A 13,220-nucleotide genomic window follows, 5' to 3' on the forward strand; every position below is an offset into this window, starting at 1 on the left:
TACTAAGAGCTGTGAATGGAGTGAGGAAATGTGAATAACATAATGCTACGAGGAAAAACACTACAAACTCGTGTGTACAGATGGATGGGAAATCCGTAGAGAAGACCATATATGGAAAAATGGCTGGTATGAGATACAGACAGTGGTAACAGTGGTTGCCTCTGGGTGGTGGGGCTAAAAGAGATTGTGTTTTCCGCTTCTTGACACTTATACGCACTTTCCAGTTTTTAAATAAAAAACATGTTTTACTTTGATCATCAGAAATAAGTGAAATATTATGGGAAAAAAAATATGATGGCTGCTACCATATGTGGAATGCCGAATACAGATTACGCATTTTCTATCCCACTTCATCAAATGCTCCAAATAGCGCCTTTAGGCAGTACGGTAAAAATGATCGTGAAAATAACCGCCACCTCTCCCCTTCCCCGTATCCACACTCTCTGTACAGATATGGAAGTTTCTCCCATCAAAAAGTGGACGCCATTTCCCCGCCCCGTGAGTCAGGGCTCAGCCTTGGACTTGCTGTGACCAACTGAATAGAGCAGAGGTGACGTTGCCAGTTCCAAGTCTCGGTCCCAAGGGGCCCTGAGCACTCCTGCTCGCTCTCTTGGACCCCTGCCCAGCGCCACGAGAACAGCCTGAGCTAACCTGCTGGAGGACAGGGCACGCCTGGAACACAGGTGAGTCATCTTAGCCAAAGGGCTGCCTGGATCAGCTCATGGCCAGCTGACCCCCAGACACAGGGGAGAGCCAGCCAAGAGCCACCTACCCAACCCTGCCTCTGACCACAGGCACATGCTCTCCCAGCCAAGACCAGAAGAGCTACCTAGGCAACCCACAGACCTGCGAGCAATAACAAAAGTTTAGTTTTTAAGCTACTATGTGTTGGGATAGTTTATTATGCAGAATTATTGTGGGAAATGGTAACTGATACAGGAGTATTGCTATTTCTATTTTACATGTGATGAAATTGAGGTTCAGAGAGGGTGAGTGACTTTCCTAAGGCCACACAGCCAATAAGTGACAGAGTTAGAGTGAGACCCCAGGTCTCAGCAATGCCCTGTGTTTAAGATTTATTCATATTGATGTTTTCATGTTTATTGCTGTGTGGGCTCCAACCAAAGAAATGACCATCATTTCAATACCCATTAGCTTACTAATAAACAATATGATCATTTCTCATATTTTGCCATCAGCACTTGCTGGAGCCAAAGGGGTCCCCTTCAGGGAGGAAGGAGGGAGCAGATGCTAGGGGGCGTCTGGGGTGCTGGCGATGTTCTCTCCTTTTATCCTGGGTGGTAGCTGCAATGAGTGTGCATGGTTGGACAAATTCACTAAGCTGTACACTTCTGATTCAGGCACTCATCTGTGTAAATGTTAGAGTTCAAAAAATTTTTTTAAGTATAAGTAAAGGAGGGCAGGCAGGGACGTGCCTGTACAGGTTTCCTGGTTCACATATACAGAGTTTCTCCGGGGGGCCTCGTAGAAAGGGAACTGCATCTTCACCTTTCCTAGATGCTCCCACATTATGATCCAAAAGGTGTGCAAACCCACTATTTTCACCCACAACCGGGCATGAAGGGCCTTCCACGGGGAAGATACAAACTAACGGTTGGAGGAGGATTCAGCTTGGGTATGTGGGCAAGGAGGAAGAGGTCAGCACAAACAAGGGACAGCTGTGGGAGCGAGGCCTGGGGAACCCCAAGTTCTGGACTGTAAGGCGCAGGGGCTGTGGCTGGAGACTGGGCTGTAGAGGGAGACAGGGGAGCAGCAGAGGCCCAGGAGCCAGGCCTGGAGTTTGGGTTTTAATCATCGATGGACCAGACAGGATGAAGCTAAAACCTACCGGAGGACCAGACGACCACCCCCTCCCCTGCCCCGCCCAGCCTCACGCCCTCACTGAGGCCCTGCGAAGGCCCCGCCCCAGCCCAGCCATACCTCTTGGAATCGCTCCAGCGTTGAGACAAAGGTCCGCTGGTAGAAAAGCAGCTGCAAGCGCTCGTGAGCGTAATTGTGGCACAGCTCCTCAAAGGTGGCGGCCCGGTCTTTGCCCTGGTGCCGGGGGTTCTGAAAGCCTGGAGAGTCCACCACCATGATGGAGGCCATGGAGAGGTGGTGGGAGGAGAAGGATCTGGGGGGAAAGGAGAGGGGCCCCGAGAGGACATGGACTCTTAGAACCCTGCTGGTCCAAGCCTCCCGCACCCTTGCATCACAGAGATGGAGGAACCGGAGCAGCATGCTGGGCGGGTTCTGCAGATCCAGCAGATCTCACCACTTGCAGGGCTGTGTGACCTTGGGAAAGTTACTTAACCTCTCTGAGCATGGGTTTCCCCCACTGTTAAATGGTGGTAGGGATGAGTAGGATGACCCCAGGGCTGCAGTAAGAAGAGAAGGAGTTGAAGTATGGAAAGTGCCTCCATGGACACCACAGGCGCTCAGGAATGTGCTCTCTCTACCAGGCCCAGAGTGAGAGAAATGACTTGCTTAAAGTTGCCACCACAAATGGGCTATAAAGTTAAGGACTAGAGTCTCCTTTTCTTGCTTAGGTGACATGCTGCTATAGAAAAACAATTTGTTCAGTGCCTGCCTCAGTTTACAAAGATCTCTCAGCCATCACCAGTCCTTGGAGCCTCTTGACAAATCTATCAGGGGGACAGAGAAGGGATTATTCACACAAAAGCAGGAGTTAAGAGACTCTGGAGAAAAGTCACATGTGGGCTCCAACCCTCGCTCAGCCACGGAGGGGCTGTGTGTCTTGGGAGAGTTTGCCTGACCATTCTGAAACTCAGCTGTGAAAGGGCTAATGATGGAGATGAACTTAGAAGCCGTTGGGAGGGTTGGATGTGATAAGACATCCACGGCTCTGACGTGGTAAAGGCGTAAGTGTTTCTGCTATTATTATCATTAGCATGACCAGCTATACACTTTGGAGGGCCCTTAGTTTGAACTGAGCTCTTTGCTGTTACTTGCTGAGGTTTTCCATCTGTAAAATGGGGCCAATAAGATCAGCAACCACATAGACATGCATGAAGATTAAATCAGTGTAATGTTCAGAAAGGCCAGACGCCTGCGAGGTGCTCATAAACGTGAGCACCAGTGGGTATCGTTCTCACCGATACACCCACTTCATGGATGCAGGCTCCCAGAGCCAACCAGGAAGAAGCCGCCCTCCACTGGCAGTTCACCAATCAATACTTCTTCCCCTAAGCAAGCACGATCCCCCTGGTTTCTAGATAATGTGTCTGTGGTCTCAGAGGGTAATTACTCCAGCAGCAAGAGAGGGAGCCGATTCTGTGTCTGTGGAGAACCCCACGTGCACTGTTGCTACACGCCAGCCTCATCCCCTTAACAGGATGTCAGAAGCCTAATTACGCCTCCTGCTTTCACAGAGGAGGGAGGGAAGCCCTTGGCCCAGCTCTGGTTTGGCCTCACTGGAACTGCTTAAAGATTCCCCAGGGCTCAGCAGCACTCAGCACGGTAGAGGACAGAGGCTCCCGGCCGTACTACCTGCAGATACCTGCAGTATTTTAGGATCACGATTAGGAAGAGTTGTTTACAGACACTACTTCTTTTCTTACTTTATTGTTTAATTTTTTAGTGATTTCTTTTAATCCTTGCAGTGACCCTGAAGGAAAGAGCCATTTTTACAGATGCAGAAGGGGAGGTCAGAGAGGTGAACTGATTCGCCAAAGTCACACAGCCCACGGGTGGCCAAGGTGGAATTTAAACCCAGCACCATAAGACATGGCTCAACAACCCCCTCTCCGGCTCAACAAAACTCCACTCTGCTAATCTCCCCGGGCTTGGGCTCGTTCATACACTGCAAAGAGGCCGCCTCTGTAACCGGGAGAAGGTTGCCATTACCTGTTGATGAGCGAGACCACGGCGGCAAAGACCTCTTGGTACAGGCCCGAGGCCATGCCCTCCACACACTCCACTCCTGTCATCTTGAGCCCTACAGTGGGGAAGAGGGGGGGGTTGGCACCCCGTGGTCAGGACCTTGCCTGGGGCCGAGGACGTCGCTCCAATGCCATCACTACTGGCCTTAGCGCATCTTCCCCCAACGCGCACACACACGTCCCCCTACTGCTGAAATTACTTACGTTCTTAGGACCAAGTTCAAGTGTCTTACCAAGTCTTCCAGGGTCCTGTGTAACCTGGCCCTACCTCCCTAACCTCCATTGTGATCTCCTGCTCAACCTTCAGGGCTCAACCCAATGTCACCTCCTCAGGGAAGCCTGCCTTGACCATCACCACCAACCCATTAAGCCAATTCCCAGGTCTACCTTGCTTTTTTGAAAATTTTATTTATTTTTCAAACTGAAGTAATGATTGACATACCAAAAAACCTGTACATTTTTAATGTATACATCCTGATGAGTTTGAAGTATACACCCATGACACCATCACCATGAACACACCACAAACATAACCATCACCTCTAAAAGTTTCTTCCCTCCCTCTTTGTGTGTGTGTGTGTGTGCGTGCGTGCATGCGTGTATGCGTGCACGCGCGTGAGATAGGAACTTTTAACATAAAATTAACAAATTTTTAAGTATAGAATACGGTCTTGTTAACTATAGGGACTTTGCTGTACAGTAGAGATATTCATCTACTGATCATTTTATTCATCTACCCTCTAGGATTTATTCATCTTCAATAAATAAAACTATGTGCCCTTTGATCAAAATGTCCCATTTCCCCCTCCCTCCACCGCCCTGGTAACAACCATTCTACTCTCTGCCTCTATGAGTTTGACTTTTTGAGATTTCTGATGTGAGTAGTATATTATTCAATAGTAAAAAAAAAAAAAAAGAAGGAAATCCTGCCATTTGCTACAACACGGAGATGAACTGGAGGACGTCATGCTAAGTGAAGTAAACCAGGACACAGGAGGACAGATCTACCCTGATTTTACAGCACTGACCACAGCACATCTGTACTTTGTGGTTATTTCGTTAACCTGCAGTCTCCGCCCACCCACCACCCAGGCAGGGAGCGCCCTGAGGATGAGGACTACCTCTGGGTTTGCTGGCTCCAAATCCCCAATTCCTGACACATAGCAGTTGCTCAGTAAATATCTGTTGTTCCCTCTTTCTAGAGGGAAATTTGTCAATTTTATAGTAGAAGCCATAACATGATCATATACTTGGACTTAATAACTTCACTCTTAGGATTTTACTTCTAATGAAATAATTCAGAGAAACAAAGATTTCTAAGTATGTATGTCCTCCCAATTGTTGCTTAAATTGGCAAAAAAAAAATCACTTTTTTGAGACAACCTGAACATCCAACAATAGGAAATGGGTTAGATAATTTGTAGTCCATCCATACAAAGGAATATTTAAAGTCAGGTCTAGAAGAATATTGAATGAGATGGAAAAGTGCCTGCCTATAGTGTTAGGAGGAATAAAAAAAGCTTAGAAAATGATTATAATGGCGGCCCCAATTTTGTACAAACATACACACTGGTCCCATTAGAACAGCCAGCCTTGATTAGGGGTCACTGAGCAAAGCGGGATAAGGAGTGGAGGGCTCAGATCACAAATATTGACCCTTAGGTTTTGGTTCCATCCACAGGATTGGAAACACAACTTCCAAATCTACACGCACTAGTGCCTAGAGAAACAGTTCTGCTTGCACATTCCAGGCAGCCCACTGCAACCCCAAAGCATTTCCCGTCCCTGCTTTAACTCTGCCCCCAACCTGGGTCGTTGCTAGGCAACCCAGCATCCCAGCATCTCTCATAAGCTTGCCGGTCCCCTGCCTGCTTAACGTCTACCCTTGAGACCTCAGCCTGAGAGGGTGACTCAGCTTCACCAAGCAGCGTGTGCATGCATCTGTGCTCGTGTGTGCGTGTGTGTGCATATGTGCATTGTGTGCATGTGATGGTGCATGCACATGCATGTGTGCGCATGCCTGTGCATGGTATGTGTGTGTGCCTGTGTCCGAGAGGAGCTGTAACCATTAAGCAGACCCCAGCTTACACCAGGGCACAGACCTGGAAGGCAGTGGAGTCTCAGTGACATCAGCCGTCAAGCTGAAGTCCCTGGCAGGTGGAGCAGCCACGGGAATCCGAGGGGCCTCTAAGAGATGGACCCCAAAACCACAGTTCCAAACACTGCTACCACTAAGCCCAGACTCTGTGGTCTCTGGGAGAGCTACTCTTAGAGAGTTTTCAGTGAAACCCTGGGGCTCCAACGGGTCCCTCCGCCCTCACCTTCTGCAGGCCAAAGCATCTGGCTGCAGAGGCTGCGGACTTGGCACTCAGCAGACCTCACTCTAAGCAGGTGCAGTACAAAGCTCCTGTTTTCCCCCCATGTCTTTCAAGCACTCCCATTCCTCCTGCTGCTCAGGGCCAAAGTCCGAGAAGGTGTCCTGGCCCCACGCTTCCCACCTAGGCCCATACCATCAGCTCTAACTGTAAACTAGACCTTGAACTGGTCCACCTCATCCCATCTGTTCCCACCTCCATCACCTCACCAAGGTGACCTTGTACCCATTCCCACTCATTCCCTGATCTTCCTCCAGGCTGAGCTTCATGAAGAATAAAACAAATCATGCCATTCCCCTGCCTGTGTGCCTCCACGGCTTCCCTTGGTCTGAGCAGAAAACCCCTAGTTTACAGACTATTATGTGAGCTGACCCCACTGAGCTCTCCAACCTTATCTACTGTCCTCCCAGCTGGGCCAACCCTCCTGGCCTTACTTCTGTTCCTCAAAGTGGAAGGTGAGTCTTCTGTCTACAGCGTAGGGGCTCAGCAGATACAACGTCCACTGGAAACGCGTTGGTCCCTTGGCACCAACCACAGCATCCCCTCTTTGCAGCACAGGGCCCCCTCCTGGGTTTCAGCAGCCTTTGACCCCTGGGCAGAGCTAACTATCTGACCATAAGCACAGTGCCAGAAGGAGCCAAGTCCATTTCCAGGGGAGTGGCTTCCCTTGCACCTAGAAGGTCTGCACACCGTAGACCCTCAGTAAATCCTCGATGGATAGTGAAAGGATGCTGGTGTGTCCCCAGGAGCTGGCCCCGCAGGGACACAGCCCACCCAGAGAGGCAGCAGTGCGGTACCTGAGCTGGCCTCCTCATCCTCCGGGCCCCGGCGGCTTGGCCCAGACGTCACTTGCTCAATGATCTGTCGCAGGTGGTGCTTGAAGGTGGCCGTGTTCAGCTCCTCATACTCGCAGCCCAGGGCCTCTGCTGCGTGGTTGGCCGACTCGAAGTGCATGAACTGCTTCCGGCCCACTGTGCAGGGGACAGAGCAGGAGGAGGGTGGTGAGGTCCCGGGCGGGTGGTGGGCGGAGCGACCAAGACACCTCGGAGAATCTCGCCACCTCCCACCCTCAGCAAGAGCCTGAACAACTGCCCAGGCCGGGCCCCCAGCTGATGGCCCTGGGCAGGAGACGCTTTCCCAAGAGACATGTTTTGTCCTATTTCCCTTGCCATTTGCATTGCTCACTTTCCCAAAGCAATTAAAAATATCATGGGGGAACACTTTAAATGTGGGGTGTGAGGAATGGTCAGTAAGAGTATGACTTACCCACCCACATACCCACTGACCTACTCCAACACCCACCATCCTGCCACCCACTAACCTAGCCACTCAACTACCCACCCCAGCCACATATCCAACCATCTAACCACCCTCCTCTTTATTCAATACATATTTCTGGAGCTCTTACTATGGGACAGGCACTGTTGGCAGCCTCTGGAATCGGTGATGAGCAAGACAGACAAAGTGTCTGCCCTCACGGAGCTTACAGTCTTTTGAGAGAGGGAGACAATAAACAAGTAAGCAAATAAATAAATATTTCAGGTGATGAAATTATAAAGTTATTTTTTCCCTCTAAGGAGAAAATAAAACAGGGTGACGGGGTCAAGAGAAACTGAGGGAGTGGCTATGGATGCACGGTGGTCAGAGGCGGCTCTATATGAGGATGTGATAGGTGGATTGGGGGGTATGAAAGATGAGAAGGAGCTGGCCACACACAGAACCAGGGAAGCGCTTGAGAGGCAGAAGGAGGAGGTGGTGCAAAGGCCCTGAGGCAGGAATGAGCATGATGTGTTAGGGAAGTGCCAAGAAGGTCAGCGTGGCTGGGATGTAAGCGGGGAGGGGAGTAACCAGACGAGGTTGGAGAAGCAATGGGGAACCTCTCTGTGGACTATTATAATGCCACTTAATATCAGCAAACAAAGACCGTACAACATGGTCAATTCTTATATTCAAAATGTTAAATGAAATGGGCTAGAAAATCACGCCACAGTATGACATCAATTGTGTAAATCACTCTAACTACTATTAAAAAAAATAACAAAAAGGAAATATATCCCAATACGAACAATCACAGGGTAGGGGAATTTTTTATTTTCCAAACTTTCTGCAGTGGTTCTGCACTAACTTTTGTAATCCAAATTTAAAAAATAATGACTTATTAAAGCAAACACTAGTTCCATCCTTAAGTAATTTTCTCCCAACTCCTATCTTCCCATAAATGTGTATCCTTCTTTGAAATAAGAATCACAGCTGCCAACAGAGATTTCTCAATCCATCAGAAAGAGATCATAAGGGCCCAATTCTTCAAACAGACATCTTAAAGAATCTGCCTGGTTTAAGAAAATTAGGAATTTGGAAAAAGACTTTATCTGGGGCCTGACAATACCCAGGAAGAAGGAGCTCTGGCCACTACTTATCGAGTCCTCCTACATGCCAGTTATTCAGCACTGATTATCTCAAGAATAGCATGTTATTACCTCCATTTTAGAGACTGAATCTCAGCTTTATCAGAGAGGTTACATGGCTAGTAAAAAAGTCCTGCCACTTTATTTTATTTTTTAAATTAATTAATTTTTTTTTTTTGGCTGCATTGGGTCTTCGTTGCTGCGTGCAGGCTTCTCTAGTTGCGGTGAGCAGGGCCTACTCTTCGTTGCGGTGCTTGGACTTCTCATTGCAGTGGCTTCTCTTGTTGCGGAGCATGGGCTTTAGGTGCATGGGCTTCAGTAGCTGCAACATATGAGTTCAGTAGTTGCGGCACGCGGGCCTAGAGCATGCAGGCTTCAGGAGTTGCGGGCACGTGGGCCCTACAGTGCGTGGGCTTCAGTAATTGTGGCTCACGGGCTCTAGAGCGCATGCTCAGTAGTTGTGACGCATGGGCTTAGTTGCTCTGCAGCATGTGGGATCTTCCCGGACCAGGGATCGAACCCATGTCCCCTGCATTGGCAGGCGGATTCTTACCACTGAGCCACCAGGAAAGTCCCCTGCCACTTTAAAAAATGGTGAAGAAGGGAACGATGGTGGTGATGACGTGGTGATGATGGTGGAGGTGATGGTGGAGATGATGAGATGATGATGATGACAGTGGTGATGGTGATGATAGCAGTTACCACTCACTGACCCCATTTTATTCAACATGTCATCTTTGTTCAGCTCATGGCTTTTGGAAGACAGAAAGCCTGTCTTGAAGTTCCAGGTGTGACACAGAAAAAAAACTCAGTACATGCAAGTTGTAATTACTTATTATTATTACTATTATTGAATCTTCACAGAAGTCCTCGAAAGCAGTATTATTCCCATTTACAGATGAGAAAACTGATTCAGAAAACTCAACAGAAATCAGGCTAAGTGGAAGAACTATTTCCCCAAAATCAATCCTTCCAATGTCACCTTTAGGAAATTTGTCAAATCCTTGTGTCCCTAGATAGGACTTTCTTTTAAATGGACTCACTAATCTTTTTCACGTACATAAATACCTTGTGAAAGGAAATGTTATAGCACTAACTTAAACAAGAACCCATTTGTTGAAGGAGGTCATTGAGAGGATATGACCACCAGGTGACCTGCGAGCTGGCCCTGGGCAATTAGAAACTCCTCACGCCCTCCCCTGCCCTTGGAATATACATCCAGCCCCTCCCCCACTCCCACGGTGGGAGCTGTTACAAGGACACAGCCTTGAGAGAGCGGGGTGTTACTGAGACCATCCAGAAGGTCTCCGTGACTGAGCCCAGTTCCGGCCTCTATAAACTTTAAGACTCTGGCGGGAGGGGGTGGAGACCTACCCTTCTTGCAGCATCCAAGACAAGCCCTGTATGTCAGTTCCCTTGCATATTACACCTGCACCCACCCATCTGGAGTGGCTGCCTCTTTCTTCAGTCTCTCCCTGCTCTCCACCACAGTGGGGGCCAGTTTCTGAACCAACACTGTTATCACTTGTCACAAATAGAAAGTAGAAATAAATACAATATGCGTACAGAAATACCATTAGATTCTAATTAGATACAGTTACCTGGGAGTCTGAGGTCTGCTTTCTCTTTGTTGAAAAAGGGAGATTAGCAAGTATTACAGAGAGGAGTTAAAGGCTACTAGCCCTGAATGAGATTTCCTTCTTCCTGTGATGGGGTTGAAAGTGAATTAAACAGGAGATGACTGTCTAGGTGGGCAACATCCTGCCCCTCTCCTGCCCCGTCACCTTCACTGCCACCCTCTGAAACAGTCTCCCACACTCTGCCCACAGTGACCTATAGCCTCGCTGAGCTGGGGAGAGCTCATGTGGATTTTTCCCAGCCTCGTAGCCCACCCCATAGGGGATCACACACTCTATCAGGATGCTTTCTTGCCATACAGCAGGAGGCGAGGAGGCTGTGCCCAGAATGATCCCAACGCCAAGTGCAGAGATCATTTCAGGCATGTGCGTTTGGCTGCACCCGTGCTGCTGGTCACTGGTGGGAAACAGGACCCCGTAGCAGGCAGGCCCAGGGTTCGGCTCTGCGATGGGCTTTTGTGCACACCATCTAGGAATCCTCTGCCTCTTCTTCTGCAAACATCACACAAGGATATGTGATGGTGACCCACAGGAAATGCTCCCTGGTGCCCCACCCGTCACCTATCCTCTGTCTCACCCATCCAAGAAAAAAGAATCAGAACACAAACGCCCAACAGTATTACAAAGGCGACCTTAACATCACAGCATCAGACAGCAGCACCTACAGCACCCCTTCCCAGGGCCAGGCACTGGGCTTGAGCACTGGACACCGCTGCCTCATTTAACCCTCACTGCAGCCCTACGAGGTCAATGCTAATATCGCCCCTTGACTTATGAGAACACTGAGCCGCAGAGAGGGTGACCTTCCAAGGTCATGCAGCTGGTAAGTGGCAGAGGCAGGATCTGAACTCAAGCCTTCTCACTCCAGCTCTCAATATGCTAACCATGGGCCCGTGCAGAGGATCTTTCTCTCATAAGGGGGTATTGTTCTGAAACCAGAGTCTAAGGTGAAACACCAAGTACCCTTAAAATTACCCTTGAGGATCTCTTAAATTGTACAGTACTGTAGCATATTTCCCTAAGTCCAACACTGCCAGCTTCCCCTCCAGTGGAACACCAAAGGAAATGGGTGGCTTGCCTTTAGGGCCCATGACATATGAAAAAATATGTATCTGTAACCACTGGCCTCACATTTGCCTTTGCATGGCTGGATTTACATAAATACAATGCATGTCTGATAAGACCGCCCACTCTTGAAACAGTTCTATATTAAAGAACTACTTGCAAATACCAGTTCTATTATTATGCTCAGTAGCAAATGGCCCATGCACCTCGCCATGGCCTGGAGGATGCACACCTGGACACATCTATATGGAGCGGGAGGACGCTTGTATGACCTTGGCTGATCTCCTAACTGCCTTGCGAGGTCTGCAGGCTGAATACTGTTAGGCCTGATTTATAGTAGAGGCCACCAAGACCCAGAAAGGGACACCGCCCTGCCTTGAGTCACACAGCTGGTAAACGGCTGAGCTAGAACTTGAGTCTAGGTCCCCGGACCCCCAGGTCATGGCATGGGGTTAAGGGCGGCTCTGGTACTCCCAATATCCCACGTTAGACCCAGCTTGAGCACACACGTGGGCTGTAGGTCAGGTCAAAAGGAAACAGGGGCAGACTTCACAAGGCAACAGGGTGGGCGGACCAGAGCAGGGCTGTTGCTTCTCCACAGTACCCCCTGGTGCTCACTGTGCGCCCTACAGCTGAGGGCCTTCTCTCTTACTGGCATTTGCTGAAGAACAGGGCATGGGAGGATGTGGCACGGATTAACATTCCCGGCCTTCAAGCAGAGAAGAAGGTAAGGCCCTCCGAGTGCGATAACTCGGGTGCGTGCTCTATGCTGCCCCCCAGAGGTCCCTAGTGGGATGGAGCCCCAGTTGCCCATGGCGGCAGCTGGTTTTGGTGACACTCTTTTTGGCTGCCTTCTGTCCCTACTTTCCTTCCTCACGATCCTCCCAGGACTTCCTGGAATCACCTCCTACATGAAAGTCTACCCCTTGAACCCTTGCCTCAGCAGCTGCACCCATTTAAAGTGCCAAGGCTCAGAGAGGGCCTCAGAAGGTTCTCTGAAAGGGAGCCAAGTTCTTGGCACGCTGCTCTGTTGTGTGTGCGCCTTTGTCTATCATTCAGAAGCCATCTGCACATCTGAGGTGAGGCCTGGCCCCAGCCAATGTGCTACCAAGGGCAGGGCTGAGTCAGAAACTCCCCGGGTGGCCAAAGGGATATGGAGCGGGGCACAGAAGCCACACGGCTGGGGCTCAGAGTTTCCCAAAGGGGCTCCTCATAGCGGTTGTTCCATGGAACGTTCATCAGCGTCACGGGGGAAAAAATGAATTCTGCATTATACCAATGTGGGCATCGCTTTGGTGAAACAAGTTTCTTAACTTTGGGCCATCTCAGAGCCTTTAAAGTATTATCATATAAAGCTCCAAGAAGGGGATGTTCTGTTCAGATTATTTGGCCTTGGAATGCTTTTATAGAGTATCTTGATCTAATGTCCCAGGAGACACCGGTTTAGGAAATACTGGCTTAGCTCAGAGAGCCCTCGATTAACCAGGTGACTGTGGGCAAACTGCTTTACCTGAGTCACTTGCCCAAGATCACTCTGCCGGTAAGAGGCAGGCAGGGATTTGAATAGAAGAATGAATAAAGGAGGAACGAGAAAAAGAAAAAAGAAAAAAGGAAGGAGTAAGGGAAAGTTATGGAACTGTAGTTTCTGAGCTGCTCAGATCCACCTGCAAAGGCAGGTTTTTCCCTTTATGCTCAATACAAAAAAAAAACCGAGAAAGAGAGAAAGAGGAAAAAATAACATGACCGTTCTCCCCTCATGCACCGTGAGTTCAATTGCTATCAATTACTGTGACCTCCTGCATTTATTAATAACCAAGTTACTTCTCCTTCCGACAG

General features: G+C 49.2%; 1 protein-coding gene across 1 annotated transcript in view; it reads right to left on the reverse strand.

Annotated features, from left to right (window-relative positions):
* The window catches only part of MYO18B (myosin XVIIIB), a 220,840-nt gene that overhangs the window by 195,866 nt on the left and 11,754 nt on the right, over positions 1–13,220 (reverse strand). Inside the window, exons 2-4 of the mRNA XM_036823428.1 lie at positions 7,075–7,248; positions 3,868–3,958; positions 1,942–2,134 (exon numbers count right to left, since the gene is read on the reverse strand). Coding sequence (XP_036679323.1) covers positions 1,942–2,134; positions 3,868–3,958; positions 7,075–7,248 — 458 coding nt within the window. The remainder of the gene's footprint in view (positions 1–1,941; positions 2,135–3,867; positions 3,959–7,074; positions 7,249–13,220) is intronic.

Source organism: Balaenoptera musculus, chromosome 14, assembly GCF_009873245.2.
Source record: "Balaenoptera musculus isolate JJ_BM4_2016_0621 chromosome 14, mBalMus1.pri.v3, whole genome shotgun sequence".
NCBI lineage: Eukaryota > Metazoa > Chordata > Mammalia > Artiodactyla > Balaenopteridae > Balaenoptera > Balaenoptera musculus.